Here is a 26,637-nt window from a genome sequence, read left to right as displayed (position 1 = left end):
ACAGTAGTAGGACGATGAAATATGGACGAGAGAATCTTAAGGTCCTAGAAATCCCCAAACTTCAACTATTGAGAAATAATAAAGATGAAAATTGCAGTGATGTCTCAGAAGAAAATATTTTCCTGTTCTTCCACATCAGCCACATCCTTGGTCCTTCTTCTTAACTAGTTCTTCGTTCTCATCAGATCTTCTGGATTCTTCCCTGCTTTGATTTTCTCCTATCACATCATTAACTCATAGTCATCATTTGAGTTCCAGAAATATTAATCATCTGCTAGGTATTGAAGTCCTACTGCGGCTTCATAATGTCAGATGACTCCAAGTTCTAAAGGCCTAGGGGAGAATATTGCAACTTATACTTTGAGATAGAAGATTGTTCATGCTGTCTGAGGAATGGCATAAATATTGGCACTCTGAATTTGCTTGCTTGGTGATGAATTTTTTTTTTACTGTTATGATCCACGAAATAGATCAAAACACAAAACATCCCTTAATCCTGTGTGGTCTTCTTATGTCACACTTAAACAGAAAATAATAACTGTGGGCCATAGATTGACTTAGAAAACCACAAAAATAACATCAACTACATTTTATCATATTTCTACATATTTTGTTAAATATTTCTTATTTATATTTTAATCTGACCTGGATAGTACTAGAGAGTTTTGCAGGCCAGAGGCACTTTTGATCTAAAATCGTAATAACAGAGTACTAGAAGGGTAGAGATTTTAAAGGATTATACAATTAGATTACTATTTATGAATTTTATATATATATATAAATATATATATAAATATATAAATATATATATATAAATATATAAATATATATTTATATATATATATATAAATATATAATAAATAAATATAAATAAATAAATAAATATATATATATACATATATATGATATGTAAATATATATGTGAATATTAGTTTGATTGTTATGATTGTTCAATAATACTTGAGAAACTAAGTAATATTCTTACTGACATTCTCAACATAAATTAGGTATGAGATATAAAAACATTTCTACTAAATAGAAGAATGACCTTCAGATTCCATTCAGTATAGCCCCCCCCCCAAAAAAAAAAAAAAAGCCAATTTTAAAAGTTGGTTTCACTATATGCTTAGTAGGAACTAACTGAACAATTATCTTGTTGCAAATGTTGGAAAATATCATAGATATCAAGTAATTAAAGAAGATAAAGGATTTTTTAAAATATCATATGTGATTACATCATCTCTAACAGCTTTATGACACTGACTTTTATCTCCATTTCTTAAAGAAATTTAACTAAGGCAAAACAGTTGCCACATTGAGAAAGTATAAAGATTTCCAAAACTACGTAAACCAGTAAATACCTGATCTCCTTTCCTTGCTAAGAGATATGTTGGCAAAGTGTTGCCCTCCAATTCACCTGGGTTTGGCCCTTTCAGGAAACTCAGCCATATTCACTTTTGGCTTTTCTCTAAAATATCCTATTTTCTTTTCCTAATATTTATTGGGGCATCTGGGTTGCCTCAGCTGCCTTATATTTGGCATCACATCCAACTTCTGGTCCTGGTACTGTACTTATGTTCCCAGTCACTCTTATATGAATGACATTAGAATCCACTAAAAAGTTCAGCTTAGAATTCAGCACTATTTGTCAAACACTGTGGAGGAGTTCTAGAGAAAATTATAAGCAGAATCTCCTCCCAAAATGGCAAAAATCATTAAAGAGAAAAATGAACCTGGAAACAGTGTGGCATGAGACATTCCAGGAGCATTTGTAGATGAAAGTGGAAGACCAATGACAAATAGATGTGAAATAAAACAGATGTACTGGTATCTCCATGGTTAGCTATTCTTAACAGTACCACTTCTGTACTTATTATGCTATATAAGGAAATGGAAATAGACTTTAAAAAATGAATTCAGGAAGAGGGGCTAGAGCTCATTATGTTCAAAAGTGATCTATTCTGGAGGTGATATAATTTTAAAGGTACATGGAGAAGGATTTTTCAGAATATCTCAAAGATGATGCCCCCTCCTCACTGGGAAAGATTATAGATGGTATTATTATGCCACCAGAAAATGACAGAGAAAAACCTCAACAACTATCCATAACTACATCTAAGTTTCCATCTTTATAAAATCTTTTTAAAATTTATTTTGGCATCCTTTTCTTCTTAAATTTTGAATTACAAATTCTCTCCCTCTCTCCCACACTCTCACTCACTGAAAAGACACAAGACAAGCAAAGCATTATGATAATCAGTTAAACATGTGAAATCATGCAAAGCATATTTTCATGTTAGCCATATTTTTAAGCAAGAAAAATAAAGTGAGAAAATTTTAATTTGCATTCCATTTATCATTTCTCTTAATGGAGGTAGATAACAGTTTTTCATCATGAGTCCTTGGAAATGTCTTGAATCATTGTATTGATTAGAATAGCCTAGTCATTAAAATGTTATTGTTACTGTGCAGAAGGATTTCCCACTTCTCATTTCATTTTACATCACTTTATATAAATCTTGCCATGTTTTTCTGAAACTACCCCCAAGTCATTTTCCCACAGCACAGTAGGACTCCAGCATAATCATATGCCACAACTTATTTAGCCATTCCCCAATTGATGAGCATCCTCTTGATTTCCAATTGATTGCCTCACAAAAGAGAGTTGCTGTAAATATTTTTGTACATATAAATCCTTTTCCCTTTTCTTTGATCTCTTTGGAATACAGACCTAGTAGCGGTATTAGTTTATAGTCCTTTGGACATAGTTCCAAATTGTTCTCCAGAATGGTTGGACCAGGCCAGTGAGTCCACCAACATTTCATTACTGTACTATTTTCCCTCATCCCCTCTAGCATTTGTCATTTCTTATAGGTGTGAGGTGGTACTCCAAAATGATTTAATTAGTTTTTCTCAAATCAACAGTGATTTAGAGCATTTTTTCATACGATTTGTAGGTAGTTTTTATTTCCTCTTCTGTAAACTGCTTGTTTATATCCTTTGACCGTTTATCAATTGGGGAGTGACTCATTTTTATAAATTTGATTCAGTTCTAAAATAGGTATATATAACATATATAAAATTAAGCCTTTATCACAGAAAAACTGTTGTCAAGATGTTTCATATTAATTCACTGTCTATGCAAAATGTCATTTCCATGTTTATCCCTTTTAAGTAGGTCAATTTTTGGTTTTTCCTTGAGATCATGATTACTACCCCTGTCTTTTTTTAGTTGCTCCAGCCCTTTATTATAATTCTTTGTGTTTTTCTCTTCCAAGTGTGTCTCTTGTAAACAACATATTGTTAGATCCTGGAAGATAATCCATTCTGTTATCTGCTTCTACCATGCAGAGTTATTTTTACTAACTGCATTTTCCTCCATTCCATTTTTCTTTTTATTTCTTCTTCTTTTCTTTTTACCCTGTCCCTCCTCAAAAATCTATTTTGATTCTCAACACTGCCTTCCTTAATCTGTCTTACCTTCTGACATCCTATGATAAAAATATCATCCTCACCCCTTTCTCTTATCCTTTTCCCTTACTATTTCCCTATTCAGTAAGTTACATTTCTATACACAGCTGTGCGTGTGTGTGTGTGTGTGTGTGTGTGTGTGTGTGTATTTTCTTCCTTCTTTGAACTATTTCCAGTGAGGAAACTCAACCATTCCATGCCACCACCATTTTCCCCTCTGTTATAGAAGATCATTCTTGTCTATTTCTTTTATCTGAAAAAGTTTTCACTGTTCTGCTTTTCCTTTCTCCCAGCATATTCTTCTTTCTTACCCCTTCACTTTTTTGGAAATCATAACAATATTATTACTTCACATCTGTGTCTTCTGTCTATGCCCTAATAATGAAAAAGTCCTTAGGAGGTAAATGTATCATCTTCCCATATAGGAATGTAAAAGATTTAACTTTATTGAGACCCTTAAGATTTACTTATGTTTACCATTTTTGTACTTTTCTTGATACTTGTGTTTGAATGTCAGATGTCCTCAAGGATATACTCTGTTTTGTTAGGTAAGTTATCCTTTGTTGGAATTCAAGCTCCTTTGCCTTCCAGAATATCATATTCATATCTTTCTCTCCTGTTGAACCATGTATGATTCTTATGGTTCCACAATATTTGAATTGCTTCTTGTAGCATTTTCTCTTTAACCTGGGAGTTCTGAAATTTGCCTATAATCTTGGAAATTTTCATTTGGGGTCTTGTTGAGGAAGTGATCAGTAGATTCTTTTAATTTCTATTTTACCCTCTGGATCTAAACTATCAGAGCAATTTTCCTTGATAATTTCTCAAAAGATGTCTACTCTTGTTCTTTGATCATGGTTTTCAAGTGGTTCAAGCAATTCTTAACATTATTTTTCCTTAATCTGTTTTCTAGGTCAGTTGTTTTTCTGGTATTTTGCATTTCCATCTTTTTTCATTCTTTTGACTTTGTTTTATTCTTTATTGATGTCTGATGGAGTCATTAGGTTCTATTTGCCCAATGCTAATTTTTAAGGAATTATCTTCCCACCCCTCCTCCCCACCCTACCCCACCCCACCCCTCCTATTCCCTCCTCTCCTCTTCTGTCCCCACCTCTCCTCTCCTCTCCTCTCTCCTCCTCTTTTGTCCCCTCCCCTCCTCTCCCTTCCACAACCTTCCTCAACTTCTTTTTCCACTTAATCAATTCTGCTTTTTAAGGAATTCTTTTCTATGATGAATTTTTGCACCTCTTTTACACTTAGGCCAATTTTATTTTTAAAGATGTTGTTTTTTCCAGTATTTTTTTTTTTTTTTTTACCTTTTCTACTAAGGTCAACTATTTTTTTCATAATTTTCTTGTATCATTTTCATTTTTTTTTCCCATTTTGCCAGGAATACTTTTGGGGCTTGGATCCAATTAGCATTTCTTTTAGAAATTTTTAAAAAGCTGTTTTCACATTGTTGTCTTCTTCTTGGCTTATATCTTGGTTTTCTCTAACACTAAAGTAGCTTTTAATGGTTAGTTTTTCTTTTGCTTATTTTTCTAATCTATTTCTTGACTTGGACTCTGCTCACCTGGCAGTAGGTAAGCACTATCTCAAACTTGGGTTTTTTCTGTGCTGCTATCTTCAGAGCTGATTCTGGAATTTTTAAGTGCTTCCAAGGTAGTGTGATCCTAGAAGAGGTATGGTTACCGCTGTTTTGTTTTGAAATTTAATTTTTACCCAGGAAGAGCTAGCATTATCTTTACCATGAAACCATGAGCAGGGCCTCTATTCCCATGTTACTGACCCCTATACTATTATTCTTTGCTCTAGAAATGTGACCTCAAAAAGCACAGGGTGAATAGAGTTTCTAATCAGTGCCAACTCTACCCAGTTCCAGGCTGGGTTCCCTGTAACCGCATTCTAACCAGTTTCTAAACCCTTTACCTGTTTTTGGACTGAGAGCTCTTAAAGGTACTTCTCAAAACACTTGGGTGGGCTCTAGAGAGACTTCTATCTGGGGGTGACAAATTTCTACAGCTTAACTCCTGTAAAAATGTTTCACCCAAGCTTTTGCTAATTCTGCCACTCTAAAATTTGATTAAGGTGTTATTTTAAAATTGATGGAGGAGAATGTTAAGAGAGTTCAGCTGAGTTGCCTCTAATCAGTGATTTTCAACCCTTCTCTATAAAATTTTTATGATATTAGTTCATGTATACATTGAAAATATGAGAATAGTATAATTAGTTTTTCCAGATTTTTTTTTTTTTACAAACTACATCTTAGCAACATATGACATAGAAGGCATCCTATAGATAATTTAATCCTAACACCATACTCATTTTAGATGAGGAAACTGAGGAGCAGAAAAGTCAATTGATTTTCCCAAAGTCATTCAGACAGTAGGCAGCAGAGTCAATATGCAAACTCCAGTTTTCTAACTCCAAATATAATCTCACACTAATGCATTTTTGATGGAGTTGCGAAGTGATCCAACCATTCTGGAAAACCATTTGGAAATAAGCCCAAAGGGCTATTAAACTGTTCGTACCCTTTGATTTAGCAATGTCTCTACTGGGTCTGTATCCCAAAGAGATCATAAAAGAGGGAAAAGGACCCACATGTATAAAAATGTTTGTAGCAGCCTTTTTTTTGTAGTGGCGAGGAACTGGAAATGAGTGGATGTCCATCATTTGGGGAATGGCTGAATAAGTTATGATATATGAATGTTATGGAATATTATTGTTCTATAAGAAATAATGAGCAGACTGATTTCAGAAAAGCCTGGAAAGACTTACCTGAACTGATGCTGAGTGAAGTGAGCAGAACCAAGAGAACATTGTACACGGTAACAACAAGATTATGTGGTGATCAACTGTAATGGACTTGGCTCTTTTCAACAATGCGGTGATTCAAGGCAATTCCAATAGACTTGGGATGGAAAATGCCATCTTCATCCAGAGAGAGAACTGTGGAGACTGAATGTGGATCAAAGCATAGTATTTTCATCTTTTGTTGTTGCTGCTGTTTGCTTGTGTTTTTTTTTTTTTTTCCTCATGGTTTTTTCCTTTTTGATTTGATTTTTCTTGCACAACAGGACAAATATGGAAATATGTTTTAAAAAATTGCACATTTAACCTATATCAAATTGTTTGCTGTCTTTGGAGGAGGGGGAGGTAAAAGTGGGAGGGAGAAAAAATTTGGAACACAGTTTTACAAAAATGAATTTTGAAACCTATCTTTACATGTATTTGGAAAAATAAACTGCTTTTGACAAATGAAAAAAAAATTACAACCCCCACCCATAACAAAAATATATATATATATATATTCACCTAGTTATCTAAGAGATTTATAGAATATAATAATTATCTGTATTTATTGTTTGTTAATTACAATCCAACATTTGATTTGGTACATCAAAATGTAATTTCAAAAGCTCTCTAAAACATGTATATCACTGTCCTGTTTACATACTAAGTCATTGTCTTCTGTGTATATGTTAAGACATACAATGTTCCACAACAGATGCAAACTTGGAATTAGTTTTGTTTAAAGATCTATGTTAAGTGAGGCATCAGATGGGAAGAACTAGACCTACCAAAGATGTTTGGCATTGTCGTGGGGAATCTAAGTCCAGATATTCCTTCTTACTGAAGTGATTGTTCTAATTTAATCAAATTCTAAAAACTCCTCAGTGTAGTATTTCACTGAGCTCCCTAGTCATTAGGGAAAAAAAAGTCAGCTTTGCCATCTCCTAAAGAAAAATAAGATGTGAAAATACTTAGTGCCTTGATTAAATTCAGCCATGAATATAGAGATTGTCGGTAAACACTAAAGTTAAATAATGAGGTAGGTGCATAATTGAATAGAAGAAGCTTAGGTCATGTTAGGGAAATTTTGTATTTTGTTCAGTGACCACCATGTTTCTCACTACAATAAAAGTCCATCTTTTTTAAGACCAATTTTCTCCCAGTGATTCTTTAATTCTTTAGATCATGAAACACCATAATCTTAGATGATTCATAATGTTTCCAAAAGGAAAATGAAAAGATATGCATTATTGTGTTTAAGCACACAGCATCATATGATGACTCGCACATAAGAATTAGGATAAAAGGCATCTGGAAAGAAATGGAGGCTATTCATGTAATGAGAGCAGGAGATAATCAAAAGCCCAAATATTAAATTCACATCCACAAAATATTTAAGGAACCAAAGAAAGATATCTAGCCTTTGGGAATAAATCCATGATGAAGAACTCATGGAAAGATAGAGGCAAAAATTGCACAACAATGAGCTGCCATCTGTACAAGAATAATCCAATCAATGAAATACTAGTGTCTTTAAAGTATTGAAATGCACAAACCACTTTGGTTGTTCTTGGAAGAGATACAAAATTTTGATGAGACTGGGTTTTTGTTTTCATAGGATCTATTGTCTTATAACGGTTAATTGGATACATGTATCCACACATACGATATAAAATAATACCTATAATATATTTAAGGATAAAACTGTTCAATAGATAGATGAAAGATGAAGTCCTACAATGATTCCTTAACAAACTCTCTTCACCATTAAAAACAGCATAGTTCCCCCTCCAAATGTCATAGAAGAAAAAAGTTGGGGGGAAAAAAAAAAGCCTGGATTGTGTGCCATTCCACATATGCAGAGGAAGTCCATCCTGAAGGTGATTCTATTTGAGGACTTTAGAGGTCCAATCTTAGAGGTATCTGAATCTGCCAAAGAATAGGAAAAAAACTTAAAACATTATCTTTTTTTTTTTTTTCCCCCCCTGAGGCTGGGGCTAAGTGACTTGCCCAGGGTCACACAGCTAGGAAGTGTTAAGTGTCTGAGATCACATTTGAACTCAGATCCTCCTGACTTCAGGGCTGGTGCTCTATCCACTGTGCCACCCAGCTGCCCCCAAACTTATCATTTCTATGAAAAAAGACAAGAGGAAGCATTAATAAATACCAACCTATACATCTGTTTTCCTTCTCGTATTAAAAAAAGGGCAACACAAAACAAAACTATTAGAATAATCTCCAGTGCCTATTAATTGTAAAAGGGAACAGGTAAACTTTCACAAGTGATATTTCATAGTAGAACTACATTTTTACAAATTACAGTTGACTAAAAGAGAATGCAAGATCTCATTTAATTTATTGCTTATAAAAAAGCATCTATTTAAATAGATCAAAGTGTTGCCTTAATTCTCTCCTATATCGTCACCTCTCATGCAAATGTTAGAATCATACAAGATTCTTTGAAAGAAATGAGACAGCTTTTTTTCTGCCCTCATTAATATGAAACAAAGCATAAACTAGGGAGCTATATGGTCAACAATTGTGTTTAAAACTGTTGTGGACAAGGTATAACACAGAATCTTAAGTTCAAGGAAGACCTCTTACGGTTCTTCACATGCTGGATGATACTGTATAGATTGTATAAATCTATAAAACACTGTAGAGACATAAATAAAATTTATAATCAGTGGAGTTCAGCTGAACTACCTGCAGTAGTACCTCCTGGATAAAGAATTGTCCCACCCATAATATACAGTTTAATAGACAACTTATAGGTTGTACAACAGCTCGTGTATCTGGAGCAGGCAATGCAAATGAACAATGAGTTTTGCACAGAATTTAACAAGAATGGGCTTTCTTGCCATTAGGAAATTGTACTGTTTGAGTAACAATAATATCTAGAATTTGCCTAGTGTCTTAAGAGTTGTAAAGTTTTTTATATTAACTCATTCTTCCAGAATCAAAACTCCATATTTTTAATTCTGTTTATGCATGACTATGATTCTTGCGGATTACCATAAGGAAAGAAAAAAAGGCAGAGGGCAACATGAGTAGACTATATAGTATTTTACAAACAAGGAATTATGCAGGAGTAACTGAGTAAAAGATGGTGTTACAACCTTGTGATTAAAAAAATTCATCAGGTTACATTGTTAGAGTGGAGGATAACTTTTGTTCTCATTGTGTTAAAGAACACAAGAAGGACTTTCAACACATTGGATTGATCCTCTGTGGTAAACTTTTTGGATGATATGGACAAGAACTGAACAGGATTGGCAGGATGGATGAGTTGTGATCTGCATAAAGGTACCCATAATGATGAGATCAGAGATCCCTTGGAATGTTGGAATAAATGCATTGAAAATGGGGCATATCTGGGAAAAAATTCATATTTAGATTGGGTTTTAAAGAACTGATAAAAATTCATCAAGTGAAAAAGAGGGAGGAGGGGATTTTGGGACATAGTGGAAATTGTGAACAAAAGTAAAGTATAGGTTACGTATGCACAAGGGGAAAAAAAGAAGTCCAATTTGGCTAAAGTAGTGGTATATGAGGAAGGGAGTGTTATGGGGTAAGGCTGCAAAATTAAGTGTCAACTTTTCCAGGACAATAGAATAATACATGAAATATTACAAGGTAGTGTTTAGTTTGTACCACTTAAATGTTATAGAAAAAAATTGATGCATGAGTTTAGTTTGGCAAGATACCACTATGGGCAGATAAATTAGATCTGCATAGATAGAAAATTAAAGATCTGGTCAGTTATCAGATATTCTGAGAAGCTACATGGCTTGGTGCGATAGTCACCCTCTGAACTCAGAAATACCCTAGTTCAAAGTCATTACTTAAATTTTTCAGTGCTCAATATTGCTCTCTAAATAAGGTGCTGAAAAGGTGATAACCCTCATTGGTAAGGAGTTTCCTTATGCAGGGAGTTCTCTCTAATCATGAGACCTAACATCTAAATCCTATCCCTAGTATGTGCTATATTATGCAAGATATAAATTGTGAAACATCATCCCTGTAAAAGTAGGGGCCTTAAGCATCAGAAATCTGATCATTAAAAGAAATGAAAGCAGGAGATTTGTGCAGACTGTTGTACATTGGAACTTTGGCAGGAATCACAGAATTTCAAAAGTGAAAGGGACCTCAAAGGCCATTGAGACTGTACTATAACTCTTCTGACCTCAACCACATCTAACTTTTGTTTGAACACTTAATCCTGAAGAGGAATCCTTTATCTCCTGAACTAGCCCATTCTACTTAAAACTCTGTTCAGATTTCTTTATCATGGCAACTTCTGTCCACTGCTATTAGATCTGTCCCTCAGGACCATGTAAAACTATTCTTCTCTATGACAGATCTCCAGGTACTTGAAAATTATTACCATGTTGCCCCTAAGTCTTGTGTTTTCTTTAGGCTATTCAGCTCCCATTCTTCCAACTGATCTGTGGCAAGACTTAAGTCCCTTTACTATACTGATATTCTTCCTTTAAATACCCTCTAGCTTATCGTGATCTTTCTTAAAAGTGTGGTATTCAATCTGAATAAGATCTATTACAGCAAAACTGTCACTTTCTTAGGCCTGAATATTTTTATTTCCAATGCAATCTAAGATCACAATAGATTTTTTTTTTTAACCGCAGATAATAATTTTGGTTTATATTGAACTTGTAGCACGCTAAAAAAAAACTCAGCTTATTTATAAACAAACTGCTTTCTAGTAATAATCTCATTTTGTATTTGTGAAGTTGATTTGTTGAACCCAAAACTTCACATTTGTCCCTATTAAATTTTATATTATTAGAGTCAGCCCATTGCTATAGTCTGTCAATATGTTTTTGGATTTGGATTCTTTTATCTAGTGTATTATCTATTCCTAGATTTATCATAGTCAAATATACTGTACATTGACCCCAACATAGTGATGTCATTGTAATCATCTTAGAGCACAGAAAACAACAACTAATAATCATCTGCACATTTGATAAACATACTATGTGTCATTACTGAAAACTCTGATAAAAATATTAAATAGTACAAGGCAAAATGCTCTATGAAAGACTGCCTTCCATTTTGACACCAAACCACACAACCAGTTCTGAATATACTTAATTAAAAGACACATTTGGATTTTTGTATCATGTGATTCTGTCACATACTATATTCAAATACTGGTAAAGTATATTGCATCCCCTTGATCTACTGGTATAGAAACCTTGTCAAAAAAAGGAAATTAAGTTGATCTGACATGACCTCTTCTTGATGCGGCTATGCTAACTCTTTTGTACATGTTGACTAATCTGAATATGCTCATTACAGGTCAAAGATAATCAAGCAAGCTAGTGGGACAAAAGGTGGGGAAAACATCAGAAAAAAGTGGGAGGCCTAAACTCTGTTTAAGAATTCCAAACAAGACCAGTGAGCAGAAAGCTTCACGATCTGGCCGTAAAGCTACCAATAAGAATACCAAAGAACTAAGAACCTCCTTTCTTATGAAAGGGAAAAGAATATACTATGTGTTTTTACCAGTGCCAACATGTTCTATGTATATGTAACATGAAGATAGGCCTCCCTGCTAGAGAAAAAGGTAAAAAGAGCTAAAGAAATGCATCTCTTCAAGTTATCATGAAAGAATGATGTGTTCCTTGATAGTATAAAAATAACTTCAGAGAAAAAAAATTATAGAAAATGAAGTATATGAAGAGGGGAATCCTAAATTAGATCAGAAAGTTAGAGAAAAGAAAAATATGATACAGAGAAGGACGGGGAAAGAGAAAGGTTGAAGATTTGGAATTATAGAATAAGTATGAGAAGAGAACTGGTAACCATAGAGGATAAGCTGGTCCTTCTCAAGAGGAGGCAGGTTCTTATGCTGCAAAGAATGTGGATCTACATTTGCAACCCAGAATGAGATCATTCAGAAAGATGTTTTCATCACCTCTGCTGTTTAAAAGTAAGAGCTTAAGAAGATGAGGAAAGTTTTTGGAGGTGAATAATATTTGGTTGAAAAGATGATGACTGAGAAAAGGATCAAATCAGTTAACAGAAATAAAGTACTTTACAATCTTAAAATACTGTGTAAATGCTAGTTATTATTTAGATTTCTAGACCACGTCTTAAAATATTAGAGTGATAGGCTTTTGACCAAGGATGGGCTATACTTGAATGATAGTTGAGAAAAATAAACTGTTAAGGAGTAGATTGCATAATATATATCTGTCAAGATAGGTACCATAGACAGTAGCAATATAACATAGAATGAAAGACATTAGAGAGCTAATAATTCCCAGAATATAATATCTAAATGTAAAAACAACTTTAATTATACCTAATATAGGTAATAAACTAGATTTGTTGACACGAAAAGGTAAATCTGACCTACAAGGTATCACTAGAACATGGTAGAATGAGGCCCTGAAATGAAGAAGGAAAGATAAAAGGAGAAATGGAGTGAAGCTTGATTGATTTTAGAAAATCCAGGAAGCAGAAGAGGGAAGTATTGTGGAAAGCATTTGGGTAGTTATTAATAAAAGGAAAACAAAAAATAAACATGTTGGATTACACTCAAGACTACCTGATCAGAAGGAGGAAGCAAAGAATTGATGAACATCTAAAACTGGGCATAAAGAATTGATGTAACATTAATGGAACATTGAGCTATCCAGATAACATCTAAAACTGGGCATAAAGAATTGATGTAACATTAATGGAACACTGAGCTATCCAGATATCTTCAGGAGCTTTCTTTTTGAATGCTAAAAGCAGAGTTTATGTTCAGTTATTGAGTAAATGTAATTTCACACTTCAAAAAAGTGAAGAAGGAATGAGAGAAACTTTTTCAATACCCAATTTTTATACAAAGGAAAAGATATTGCTGAAATAGAAAAGATTGCAACTTTTGAGAGGAAGCAGAAGGCTATGTAATATATAGTCTTATATAGCACATAGATTTTAGAAGAATGGATTTCTAAAAATTCAGAGAAAGGATAGCTGGGCATAAAAGTCTACAAGGGATATTGGTGTAAGACAAATAGCAAATTCTCAAGAATGAAATTATGAAGACAGACACAATTTTGATGAGGAAGAAAATAGAAATATGTCTAAAGAGACCATTATAGACATATAGGGAACTCACTGATCAACTTCAATTTCAAAAATATACATGCATAAAAGATGAAAGAAAGCAGGTAAGTGAAGATAGATATTGAAAAATGTGCAAAAGAGAGTAGTAAGGATAGTATCAGGGACATTAAAATTCATAATGATCTAAAGCTTGTCATGAGTGCTAAGGTCAACAAAAGGGTTTTTAAAAACTTATTTTGAAATTATATTTTAGAGGTAGGAGGAAGATAAAAAGGAGGGATAGGACTGCTATTCAGAATGAATGAGACAATGATAACGGATGATAGAGATTACAGAACTATTCGTCTCTTACTTTCCTTCTGTTTTCTCTATCAAGCAGAATGCTCTTCGTACTGGGAAGAATAGAACAAAAAAATGGCTAACAGGGAGTGGAAACTGAAGATAAGTAAGGCCTTAAGTGAGCATCTAGCTATCCTGAATAAATTCAAGTCATCAGGCCCAGACGAACTACATCCTAAGGCCTTGAAACATTTAGTGGATGTGATTACTGAGCTGCTAATCTTTGAAAAAGTCATGGAGAATGGGAAATTTACTACAGGATTGGAGAAAAGTAAATGTTGTTCCAAATTTCAAAAAAGGGAAGTAGTATCTTTTATAGTTGATTATTGGCAAAGGCTAAAATTTATTAAAAAGTAGTATATGAGCATTTAGACAGTTAAAAGGTGATCACTATGAGCAGTCTATCATCAAGAAGAAAAGGTCATGCCAGAGCAACCTCATTTCCTCTTTTGATTAGTCCACTAAACTGATAGATAAATTAGGGGATTGCCATGTATTCATGGTTTTCAGCAAAACATTTAACAGTATCTATTTTGCTGTTTTTATAAAGAAGACAGATGGAGCTGAAAGATGCTACAGATCCAGGAACTGATGAGTCTTCTAGAACTAAACAGTAATTATTTAAGTAGGAACTATATAGAGAAATAAAAAAAGACTTTATAAAGTAATGTATGGTGAAGAAAGCAAAATCAGAATAATTACACATATATATATATATTTTGATTACAGTTATGTAAAAAGTATAGCACAATCAATTCATCAATATACAAGAGATCAAAGTGGTATACATAATTACATATTTTTTAATTTGTTAAAGTTGATATATGTGTTTGATAAATTTCAAATAATGGCTTTTTTCAGTCTTATGTATTTTCAATTTGTGTTTGTTTCTGAATGCTTTTGTTCATGGTTGATAAATTTAGAATGAAAAATAAATATCTATTTTTAAAAAGCAGACTTTTCATTGATGGATCAATAGCAATTTGGAATGTTCCAGGTGAATTGTCTCTGGTTCTATACTCTTTAGTGTTTTTTGACCAATGACTTGGTTGGAGGCATAGATGTCATGCTTATCAAAAAGCATTTGACATTAAGTTTGAGATGGATAGCACATTTTGAATGGCAATGAAGACCCAGAAAGATCTCAACAGACTAGAATTAAAGATCTAATAATATAAAATTTATTTCACTTAAATTTAACAAGTTTTTACTAATAAAGTATATTTTATTATATAATATATATATATTATATAATATATATTAATATATATTATATTAATTATATATATTATATATAATTATATAATTATAATATATAATTATATATAATATATATAAAATATAATATAATATATATTATATTAATATATAATAAAATATATAAAATATTATATATTTTATTAATTATATTAATAAAATATAATATTATATGTTATTAATAATATATGTTATTAATAAAATATAATATTATATGTTGGATATTGTGCTAGAATTTGGGGATTCAGAGACAGAAAATGGCAATAGTCCCTCTAATCAAGGAGTGTGCATGCTACAGAGAAAACAACATATAAATAGCTAAGTAAATATGCTCCATATAGAAGATCATTTCAAGGTGGAACACTAATAGTTGGTAGAATTGGGGTAGTCTCTTGTTGGAGGTGGCAGTTTTTCTGAACCTTGAAGGGAACTAGGAATTCCAAGAGGTGGAAGAGAGGAAGAAAAACATTCTAGGCCTAAGGGGTGGGAGGCACAATACCCAAAAGTAAAGGGATGGAATGTTGTGTACTGGAGGGAGGAACTAAGCCAATTAGACTGGAACAGGGTACAAGTGAGAGAGAATAATGTGAAATTATTTTGGAAAGATACATTGAAGTCAGTGTATGAATGCCTTTCAATACAAGTTTAGGAGTGTCAATGTTAATCTAGAGGCATTAGGGAGATACTAAAGCTTTTTGAGCAAAGGGAGTTACATAGTCAGACCTTAGCTTTAGGAATATCAATTTGGCAAGTGTGGAAGATAGATTGGAGAGAGAAGAAACTGGAGGACAAGAAACCAATTAAGAGTCAATAGTAATACCATAAGATCTCAAACTTTTTGGTCTCAGCACCTTTTTAGTCTCTTAAAAATTTACTGAGGGCCCCCTTCAGGGAGGTTTTGTTTACATTGGTTATATCTTGATATTTATTGCATTATAAATGAAAACATTTTAGGTTTATGAAAATAGTTTGAATCTTAGGAATCTCTGGGCATCTTCAGACTACACTTGAGAACCTCCCCTCAAGAGTTTAAAAAAAAAAACAAAAAACAAACTGCAGTTTCTGTGAAGAAAAAAAAATTAGGAATTTACCGAACTGAAAGCTCAGTATGAGAAGCAAATCTTGCTTTTGCCACAAACTAGCTGCGTCAATCAATAAGCATTTATTATAAGTATGAATTATGTGCCAACAGGTAGCACAGTGGATAGAGTCCTGGGCTTGGAATGAGGAAGACCTGAATTCAAATTCAGAAATTCTTAACTGTGAGCAAACCACTTAACCTCTGCAACTGGAGAAGAAAGTGGCAAAACACTCCAGTATCTTTGCTAAGAAATTCCAATGGACAAAGGTCCACAATTGTGTAGAGTTGGACACAACTGGAACAACTTAATAACTATTTTCTGGGCACTGCACTGAGGACTAGAGATTCAAAGAAAGGCAAAAATTTGTTCCTGCTGTTTGGGAGCTCACAGTTTAATTGGAGAGAATGAGGAGGGGAGGGAAAGATGGAGACAGCTATATATAAGTTATGATTAATACATTTAGCCAGACAACTGGCTAAACCTTTAAATTACAGATGATTTGCCAATCTGCATCTATGGTGTGAGTTTACAAACCAGAAGCTCTCCACACCCCTGAGATCACTAGTCCAGACTAAGAAAATAAAATACAGTGTGAGTCAAAAATGTTCCTGTTTAAAAAAAAAAAAAAAAAAAAAAAAAGTCTTTACTCTAGAGCTGTATTAAGCCATTTCGTATTCATAATGAGGGAAATGAAAGTTGTGCAGATCACATCCATCCATCCATTCATTCATTTCTTGGCATCACATTTTAGAAAGGGCATTAATGGGAAGAAGCCTATTTAGAATAGAGCAGCCAGGAGGTTGAAGGGACTGTTGACCATGTCATACAAGAAATCTATCAAAGCAACTAGAAAGATTTAGTCTGAATGAAAAAAGACTTAAAGTATCTGAAGGGCTGTCATAAGGAAGAGAGATTCGATTTATCCATCTCTTCCCCCAATGATCGACTTGAGGCAGGGGCAGAAATTGTTCCCCTAGTTCCCTCTCAAACAAAACAAAACAAATTTTAGCTTGATAAAAGAAAAAGGAAAGTGGTGGGGGAGGGGGAGTCCTAACAATGAATATTGTGATGGAATGGGCTGCTCTTTATCACTGTAAGTCAAGTCACTGAAAGTCTACAGCTTCTGGTCTTAAATATTTTAGAGGAAATTCATGTTTAGGAGTATAACTTGATCTAAATTCATTCTGATATTTTCTCTGATTCTGTGATTCTGAGTGGAAAAATAATTGATACTTCTCTTTGCCTTGTGTAATTATCTTTAATAAGTGCCAAATAAGCAGGAAAAATTATAAGTGCATGTAGGAGTTCAGGAAAGGAGAGAGTTTTGTGTTCAGGAGGTTAAGATACTATTTGAGTTATGCCTTGAAGGGTCTATAAGATTCAGATAATTAAAGTAGGGAGAACATTCCAAGGAAAGGGTAGGTACCTTGTGTATAAAATCAATAAAGAGTAAGTTACATATGTCATAGTGAAAGGACGTCAGAAGTTCCTGGGAGAGCAGAAAACTTTCCAGGCTAAGGAATTAGAATATTATCCAGTAAATATTGGAGAATAATTGAAAGCTTTGGAGCAGTTGAGTGACATGATAGAAAGATTAAAAAGACTGATATATACAGGCCACATTGGAGCAAGTCCAAGCAGTGAGACCTCTTAGGGAGCTACTGTGGTTAAACATGAGCTGACAAAAGTCTGACCTGTTGTGGTCTTAAATGGGATTAGAAAAGGGTAATAAGTGATGCAAAAGGCATTTTCAAATGTGTCATGTGAGGGTCTTCTGCAGATTTTTTGTCCCTTTACTTCAGGCCCAGAAATTTGCTACAGATACTATTCTTATGGTATGATTCTGATGTTTTGGGAATCAAAAAGCCCAAAGGTTCTTGATTGCTGGCTGCTACTCTATCTGGGTTGGGTTTTTAGGGTGTAAAGGCCTTTTTGAAGTGGGGCTCTGCATTACCATTTTTATTTTCTGAGATGCCTGAGGCTAGACATTGGGGATGAGGTACCTACGTCTCTACCAAGATTTTCCACCCACCCACCTGCTTGGCTGTTCTAATATTGCATATGCTGCTCCTATAGCATTGGGGAATAGAGCCAAACATGCGGAAATGGTTAAGTGTACCAGCTCCTAGGGAAGCTAAGGCAAACCAGTGGAGTGGGTGGGTCCTGCTCCATGGGTTTTCAAAGAGGCCAAACCTTTGAAGTTTTGTTTTAGCAGCTGCCAGGTATGCTATTTCAGCATTTCACAGACTCCTTTGCCATGTTCCTGTATTACATTTTTCTTTGCTGTAAATGAACAGTGTACACAACAGAGTGATCATTTGGAAAGTGAATATTCAATTTTGAAATTAGCTGAATAAAATGTTTTGGGTTTTTTTTTTTGGTTTTTTTTTTTTTTGAGATCCCATTATTGATGAAACTAACTTTAGTTGGTTACCCTTTCCACTGTGTTTTTTCCACCACCATTCATCTGTGATCAGAGATGAGATCAAAGCTAAACCATACAAGTGAATCAACTCAGTTCAACAAATATTTATTAGTCATTTGCTAAGTATAAGGCATCTTGCTAAGCTTTGAGGATATACAGTCAAAAACAGGATACTGCCCATACTAAAAAGGACTTAAATTCCATTGATGGGAACCAACATTCTCCAGTGAAAATCATGTTATTATCTTGGAAAATAATTATTTTGGAAAAGTTTTATGTCTTACCCTCTCACTGTCCCCACCATAAGGAAATTGGTACCACATAGGAATAGTTTCCTCTGGTTCATCCATAAATAGAAGACTTTCTCACCCAGATTCCACTTACTGATAAATTTAAGATAACTTGATTATTGACACTCAGATGCCCATATTCTTTGAAGGGAATCCTCCCCATTCTCTCCTCCTCAAGTTCACTTTTTTTTTTTTTCATTTTCTCTGCTTTTCCTTTATATTTTTTTATGATTAGTGCCCCCTTTTCCAGCCATGTTCACAGAAGTCTAACACATGGTCAGTTCAAGCCACCTTTGACCACCCCAGTGCTAGCTCTCTAGGTATCTTTCACTACTCTCAACTCTTCTAGCATCTGTTATTTGTACCACTCAGTAGGCACTCAGCTATGCTAGTTTACTTTTCACACATCTGACCTTTCTCTCAAATTATAAATCTATCAAAGGTAGAAAACATTTATTTATTAATCATCTATGTCTAAGGCACTATAGTATATAAAGATAGCTTTGGTACAAATGGAACTTTTGGAACTTTCAAAGGAGAGGAAGACATGCCTACAAAAATATAAGGGCAAATGAGAAATCCAGGCAAATTTGAAAAGATAAAGATCATTTCGCCTTTGGCATGCAAGGAGTAGGATGGCACCAGGAAAGGCTTTGTGAAAAATGCGGCATTTTGTATTTGTAAAGAAAGGGAGAGTTTTCAATAGATGAAGACCAGGGGATGTTGAGGTGTAACATTGCACACTTGGAACATGGCAGAGACAAACACGTAGGGCAGGGTGACAACAGGATGCAAAAAGTAATACAGTTTAGTTAGAATTTTGAGTATATTAGGAAGAAATAAGAATGGAATAAGTCTAGGAAGGTAAGTGGAGCCAGATCATGGAGGGCTTTAAATGCCAGGATTAGAAGTTTATGCTTAGGATTTATTCCTTTTTATTTTCCCACTAATGCTCTGCACACACAATTACTCAGTAATTATTTGCTGTGTGGGGATACAGACCAATGCTGAAGAGTATACAGATTGATCTATACTATCGGGGAATAAATCCCTTTATTAAAGTCTCACTTTACTGAGCTTGTCACAGTTCTAAACATTAAACAGCCCATTCCAATAGCTTCCTGTCATCACTTTTTTCTCAGTCTGCAGACCCCCTCATTAGCCTCACTTCCTTAGAAGTCATTGTTAGACTTGGTTGGCTCCAGGATGGTATAAACTGAGCATGCTCTTTCAGTGGTTTATATTATTGAAGACTCTGCATTTTTAGGCCTGAGTTCCCAGATTCATTCTTTGTTTTCAAATTGTAATTGCTGATCTGACTCACTATCTCAACTCACCCACTTAAGCTGAAGTCCTTCTGGGCTCTGCCCACAGGAAATTCCTGATTAGCTCTCTCTCTTAGTTATGGAAACTGAGCCCTTTCTTCAGTTCTCTAGAGCTGAACTGCCCATCTCCATCATTGTTATCTGTGTTTCTTCTCACTGGCTTTAGGTTTCTTTCTTTGTTTCTCATTCTTTTATAATTAATTGTCTTATTTTTTTTCTGATTATACATGTATATCAACTTTTAATATACATTTCTTCATGAATCATGTTGGGAGAGAAAAATCAGAACAAAAGGAAAAGAAAACACATTCTTTCTCTTGTATAAATTCTGGCCCTCAATTTCATCATCTCACATGGTCTAGCTGGTTTAGAGGCTCCATCTCCCCACCTCAGCACAAGAGCCACATCCTTTTCACAGTGTGCTCCTTCCAAGGAAAAGCTGGATAAATGTATGCTCAGCATGTCCATCCCATAACCTTGAAAATCATGCCTTTATATGCTTTTAAAACTTGTTCAAATGCTTAAGACTCCACATTTTCATTTTCATCATAATTGTTTCTGGGTCGTCACTCAATTTATAACACTTTTGGAGGAGGGAGGTTATTTTTGTGCCTCACTTCTCTATGTAGTATAATAGTAGATATGTAGCACTTTAAAGTTCATGATGCACTTAACATATGTTGTCTCATTAGACTATCACAACAACCCCAGTAAAATAATTGCTCCATTTCAAAGAATGAGGAATTTGAGGCACAGAGTATCTTCCCAAAGTTATCAGCCAGTTAGTATCAGATCACTTCTTACCCTATGTCTAACATACTTTCTAGTATACTGATGTGGGGAACCCTGAAACTCTCTCTCTCTCTCTCTGACTTTGAGGGGAATGCTTGAGAAACTCCTTGAACTCTTGGAGAAGCTCTCCTCTGAGAAAGACCCGCCCTAGGGAATCAAGATAAGTAGTTTCATTCTGTCATCCTGGAGGAGACCAGCACACCCCACACTGATAACACTTCTTGATTACACCTTTTATTGAGTTGGAGATTAGTCTAGGACCATTCAGTTTGGAAAATTTCTATTCAATTCCTGAAAATTTCAATCTGATTTCAACTCAAACTGCACTCAGACCCTAGCAAAAGTTTCAAATTATAAAAAGGGGCAACTTGGGGTACTTCTTTGCAGAAGCCCAAAGTAGCTTGGTCAGCTGCTAAGATTCTGTCCACTGAGAAGACATTTTCTTCTCAGTGTCAGCCTCCATTTCCCTAACAGGACTTTGCAGAGACCCAAAGCAGGAATCATGCCAGGCCAAGGCATCTTCCTTGGCATAGCTGCCTTTGAGGACCCTTTGCCCACTGAGAAGACATTCTCTTTTCAGTATTAACCCCTCTTTATCTCTCTCACTATTTCCCTAACAGGACACTACACCCCTCTTTACCTCTCTGTCAGGATTTCTCTGCTAGGAACTTTCTCTCTCTGTGGGGACTTGCCACAAAGGAAGTCAGTCTTCCTAGCAAAGGCCGATTTCTCAATGCCAATAAACTTCTTTTTGCCAGTCTAACTTTTCGGGTTTGTAAATTCTTTTATGAAGGACCTGCACGACCAGAAGGAGTTCTCACAACTCTGCCCTGCACTGAACCTCAGCAATACCATTCTTTCACTTATTAGGTTCTCAGTACTAAACACTGGAACTGTAAAGGAATCTTTGGCATAGAACTCCTTACGACTACACCTCAATTATCCTAATAAAGTTATCTATTCTATTAAAAGTCCTAGAGAAAATAGATTCTATTATTCATTTTAGTTGGTTTCAAATAGTTTGATGAGTTAAGTAATACATAAGAATTTAAAACATCATGTATGATCATGGATTCCCTATTCCCCTAAACTATTCAGATATTTTGCCCATGTAATATTTTTGGCCATGTAGAGACAAGACAAGAAAGTATAGGTGGATGAGTACAAATCCATTGCCATTTCTGGAAAAAGCATTCCAGTGGCCTGCCCTTTTGATGATCAATAGCTATTACTTTCTCCACATAAATGATCTTGTCACTGAAAGTATCCAACACGTTAGTGTTATTCATGAAGCTATGCTTTTGGTTTTGTAAATTTTTCAAGAGAAATTGCCTTGCAGTGGAAAATTTTCTCTTGAGCCTGAATAAAATAGCTGATCACTTTGGTCCAGTAAGATTATTTTCCACACAATTGATTTCCCACTCAGTATTGTGTGGTACTCTTGATAGAATTGAGAAATGTTCTTAGTCTTAAATATTACCTGATCTACAAGAGAATTTAGGGAATAGATATTTCTTTTTCAATTTTTAATATAGTATAGTTTGGAAGCTGCACCTAAATGTTTTATAATTGTCCTATAACCCTAACATTTCTACCTTATTCCTTCATTCCATTATTCATTTGTTCTCATAGGTTTTCATACAGTCATATATAGCCAGTGGAACTTTTAATGGAGTAAATAAATCATAATACACATGGGTATTCAATTTCACAAATGATTTCTCTGTGACTAAACAATACAAGTTAAGGAAGGATAGATATGCCCCCACTTTGCCCCCAAAATTGAAGTTGAGGCAGCTAGTTGGTGTAATGGATAGAATATCAGCCCTAATTCAAATGTGGCCTCAGACACTTAACACTTCCTGGCTGTGTGACCCTGGGCAAGTCACTTAGACCCAATTGCCTCAGGAAAAAAAAAAAAAAAAAAGTTGAAGGTTCTAAGGTTCCCACTGGCCTTTCTTTTTCTTATTGTCAAAACTAATTTAAGGTAGAATAAATCAGATTGTAGAAAGAATCCTCCTGTCTTTTCTCCATCTTTCACAACATTTTTCTCCACACTCACTTTTATTTTTAAATGATTTCTTCCAGGTTGCCTGTCTCTTCCTCTTATGAATAACCAGAATAAACACAAACCCCTGAAACTGAAAAAAGGAAGGGAAGATATTAAGAAAAAGGGGGAAAAAAGTGTTTGACATTATTTTAATATAAAATGACCGGGGGAAAGGGAAAAGATAGAAAAGCAATGGGGAGATAGGAAGAGGAAGGGGAAAAGCTATTATTCATCATAATGGAAAATAAATATTAGCTAGAAAGCCTGTTGCCTTCTCAGGCACTCTGTAAACTGAGTGGCTTTTCAAAGTGGTAATAAAGGAAACCATGCAACATAAGTCAGAAAGTCTTAACCCTTTTCTACCAGGAAAGTGCCCTTGAATAGACTAGATACCTCTAGCTGTTAAGTCTTTCCTCTCCATTTGTTATCATCTATCCTAAGGAAATACTGATGCTTTCAGAATTATACTATTTCATGGCCAATCCACAAAGACATGGCCATACACAACTTCTGTTATTTTGTTTGAATTTTACATCTGGTTAAGGCTTTGAAACTGGAACATGAGCAGTGTACAAATACTCAGAAGCATTCTAGATTTGAGATCATTCTCTCACTTTTACTTGGTTGAAAAAATGTCAAATGAAAATAGAAACTCAAGTGATACTAAATTCTTTCAATAAATAGTCATCCCATCACATGAAAGCCCTATTTTTTTAAAGCTTTCTAATAGACAACAAAAGATTCATATCTACAGGTGTAGGAGGGTACTTAAGTCATGTGGAAAGCAAAATCATTTCCTTCTAGATCCCATTCCTATGAGCAGACTGATTGCTATTTAGAGGCAACAGTATGTTTTCTGATCTTGCTGATCTGAATCATCAATCAACTATCTCAAGAAGATGAAGAGAAATGGGAAGCAAGGCAGTCATTTATTTCTTTCCCTCTTGATTTAAATTAAGTTGCCCTTTTTTTTTTTTTCTGAGACAATTAGGGTTAAATGACTTGTCCAGGATCACACAGCCAGGAAGTATTAAGTGTCTGAGGTCAAATTTGAACTTGGGTCCTCCTGACTTCAGGGCTGGTGCTCTATCCATTATACCAACTGTAAGTTGCCTTTTAAAGCCACCTTGTACCAAAGAAGAAGAAAGACTTATTTTAGTGCCAAATGTTTCCTATTTCCTAAGGGTATCAAAGTAGTTTGTAGCCGAAGGCCATGATTTCCATCCAGACATCTTAAGCAAAAGACTTCATCTAAAAAAGCCAATTAACCTTCTGTTGGGAAAACTTCCATCTTTGAACAAACAATAATCCTGATTTTTTTTTTTTAAGATAAGAGCTATAATTAAACTATATATTTCTATTTGGGATTTTCTTGATAAAGATACTGGAATGGTTTGCCATTTCTTTTTCCAGCTCACTTTACAAATGAGGAAACTGGAGCAAACGGGGTTAAATAATTTATTCAGGGTCACACAACTAGTAGGTATGTGTGAGGCTGGATTTGAATTCAGGAAGACTCGTTTTGACTCTAAGCCTGGTACTCCATGCACTGCACCACTTAGCTGTTTACTATAGAGAGTTCTATATAAACTTTAACTTTACTGTTATCATCCATGCTACTTTCTTCTTCAAAGTGAGCAAAATACAAACTCCTTAGCCTGACTTTTAAGGCATCCCAGCCTACCTTCACCTTGATTTCTTGAGTGCTCCATATCCCAGTCAAGTTGCAAACAAAGACTTAGGCCTGACCTGTATCTGAGCAAAGATCCTATCTACAACATATTCCACAAGGGATCTTCCTGGGTCTCTAGAAAAGGGGAAAAATATTTACTTATTAAACCCATTACTCCTGAAGGCAGTGCATTCCACTTTTGGAGATCTCAAATTGTTGGGTAGTTTTCCTTATGTCAAACCTATATTTGCTGCTCAGAGCTTCACTCTCCAGACCTAAGCAGAGTAAATGTAATCCCTTTTCCTCAGGATAAGTTTTCAAATTCTTGAATGCTACTGTCGTGTTCCATCTTCATTCATTGATTCAACAAGTCTTTAGGTGCCTGCTACGTGCCAGTCAGCAGAGAATATGAAAGTAAAAAGAAAAGAATCTGTCCTCAAGAAGCTTATGTTATAGAGAAGGAACTTTATTTTTAGCAATTTTTTTTTTTTTGCTATCACCTATATTCCCAAATCTATTCCTCCTCAATTAACCATCCCTTATATCACAAACACACACACACTCACAAAGAAAAACAGCAAAACTAACCAAAATATAAACTTATTTAGACAGTACCTCAGTATTCCACATTCAAGTCCTCACTGGTGAAGGTACATTTTCTTGGCAATACCTATTTTTTGATGAAACTTTCTGCCTCTTTGTAATTGCTTCTTTTCTTCTTATTGTCAAGTGTTCACTTATCTCCCTTTTAATAATTCTTTTAAATTTTTTCCATCAATCAAAGTCAAACACTGTTATTATAGTTTGAAGACTCTTATTCTCTTCTATTATTTAAAATGCAATTCATTTGTTTTTCATCATTCCAGCAACACTTCTGTAATTCTTCACACTTACAAATATCACTGACAGTGACTTAGCATTCACATCTTTTAGTTCCATCAGTTTATATGGGCTTGGTAACTTGAATTCAACAAGGATAGCTATAGGTAGTCCCTCTTACCAATTGCCTACATAATTTGATGAATGGTCATTTTTCTTTTGTTCTCTTCATTCCAAGATTATTTCCTTTATCAGAGAAAATCAAAATGTGTTTCCTCTCTTCCATCCAAAGGAGCAGTCATATTCCTACTGTGAGCAACATCTTTTCCCTAATATGGTCATTAAAAAACAAACTTGATTAATTGTCTTACCTTTCCTTGCCAATTTCACTATAAACTTTAGAGCTTCTGATACTCTTCTTTCAGAACATCCTTCACTTTTGTAGCTATCTTCTATTAACTTCCCTCATTTTCATCTTCTGTATAGAGCTGAAACTATTCAAGAGGTTAAGAATGTCTTCAAATTATCTTTGTAATTTATGATGTGAAAATACAATAAGTAAGTTGAGTTCTGATCAATGCAGTGACTGATTCTGGGAACTGATGATTACTGCCCATCCTCCTGAGAGAGGCAATAGATTCAAGATGAATAATGAGGTAAACACTTTTGGGCATAACCAAAGGGTGGATTTTTTTCTTGATTAAACTTATTCATTCTAAGAGAAGGTGTTGTTTTTGTTGTTATTGTTGTTGTTTAATGTTATTTAATTTGGGGGGTACAAGTGATTTACAATCTATTTTTTAAACGAGGCAAAATTAGGTGATCAAGAATAGAAATTAGTTACTATAGTGGCTCACAAATTAATAGTAACAATACTTACCATCCCCTAATATTCTTGTGAGCTAAGTTGATTTGATTCTATATTGTTGAAAGAGCATGTTTGCTACCAATCTGTGAATGTAAAAAAATTTTAAATTGCCCAGACTTTAAATGATAATTTCTTCTTTTAAAAGGTGGAGGAAATTTACTTCAGTAACCATTCATTCACTCCTTGTTGGTGAGAATCAGCTCCATATTAAGTTACTCTTGTTGATTCTTCCATCTTTTAAAAGAAGAAATTATCATTAAAGTTATAAGAGAAAATGATAAGCCAATATCTTTTGAAGAGAGACCATTTCAGCAGATGTTCTGTTCATCAAAGTCTCCTATTACTACTTAAACTTCTATACCAGT

At 34.5% G+C, this 26,637-nt stretch overlaps 1 protein-coding gene across 16 annotated transcripts in view; it reads left to right on the top strand.

Moving 5' to 3' along the window:
* TTLL5 (tubulin tyrosine ligase like 5) overlaps positions 1 to 26,637 on the top strand; it is a 402,838-nt gene that overhangs the window by 258,816 nt on the left and 117,385 nt on the right. The window contains exon 31 of one of the 16 annotated variants that reach the window (XM_074289965.1): positions 6,233 to 6,446. The exons of the other annotated variants lie outside the window; for them this stretch is intronic. Coding sequence (XP_074146066.1) covers positions 6,233 to 6,335 — 103 coding nt within the window. The 3' untranslated portion in view covers positions 6,336 to 6,446. Of the gene's footprint in view, positions 1 to 6,232; positions 6,447 to 26,637 lie in introns of those variants that run through there. 16 annotated transcript variants of the gene reach the window in all.

Source organism: Sminthopsis crassicaudata, chromosome 2, assembly GCF_048593235.1.
Source record: "Sminthopsis crassicaudata isolate SCR6 chromosome 2, ASM4859323v1, whole genome shotgun sequence".
In the NCBI taxonomy this organism is placed as follows: Eukaryota; Metazoa; Chordata; class Mammalia; order Dasyuromorphia; family Dasyuridae; genus Sminthopsis; species Sminthopsis crassicaudata.
This window is presented reverse-complemented; position numbering and strand designations above follow the sequence as displayed.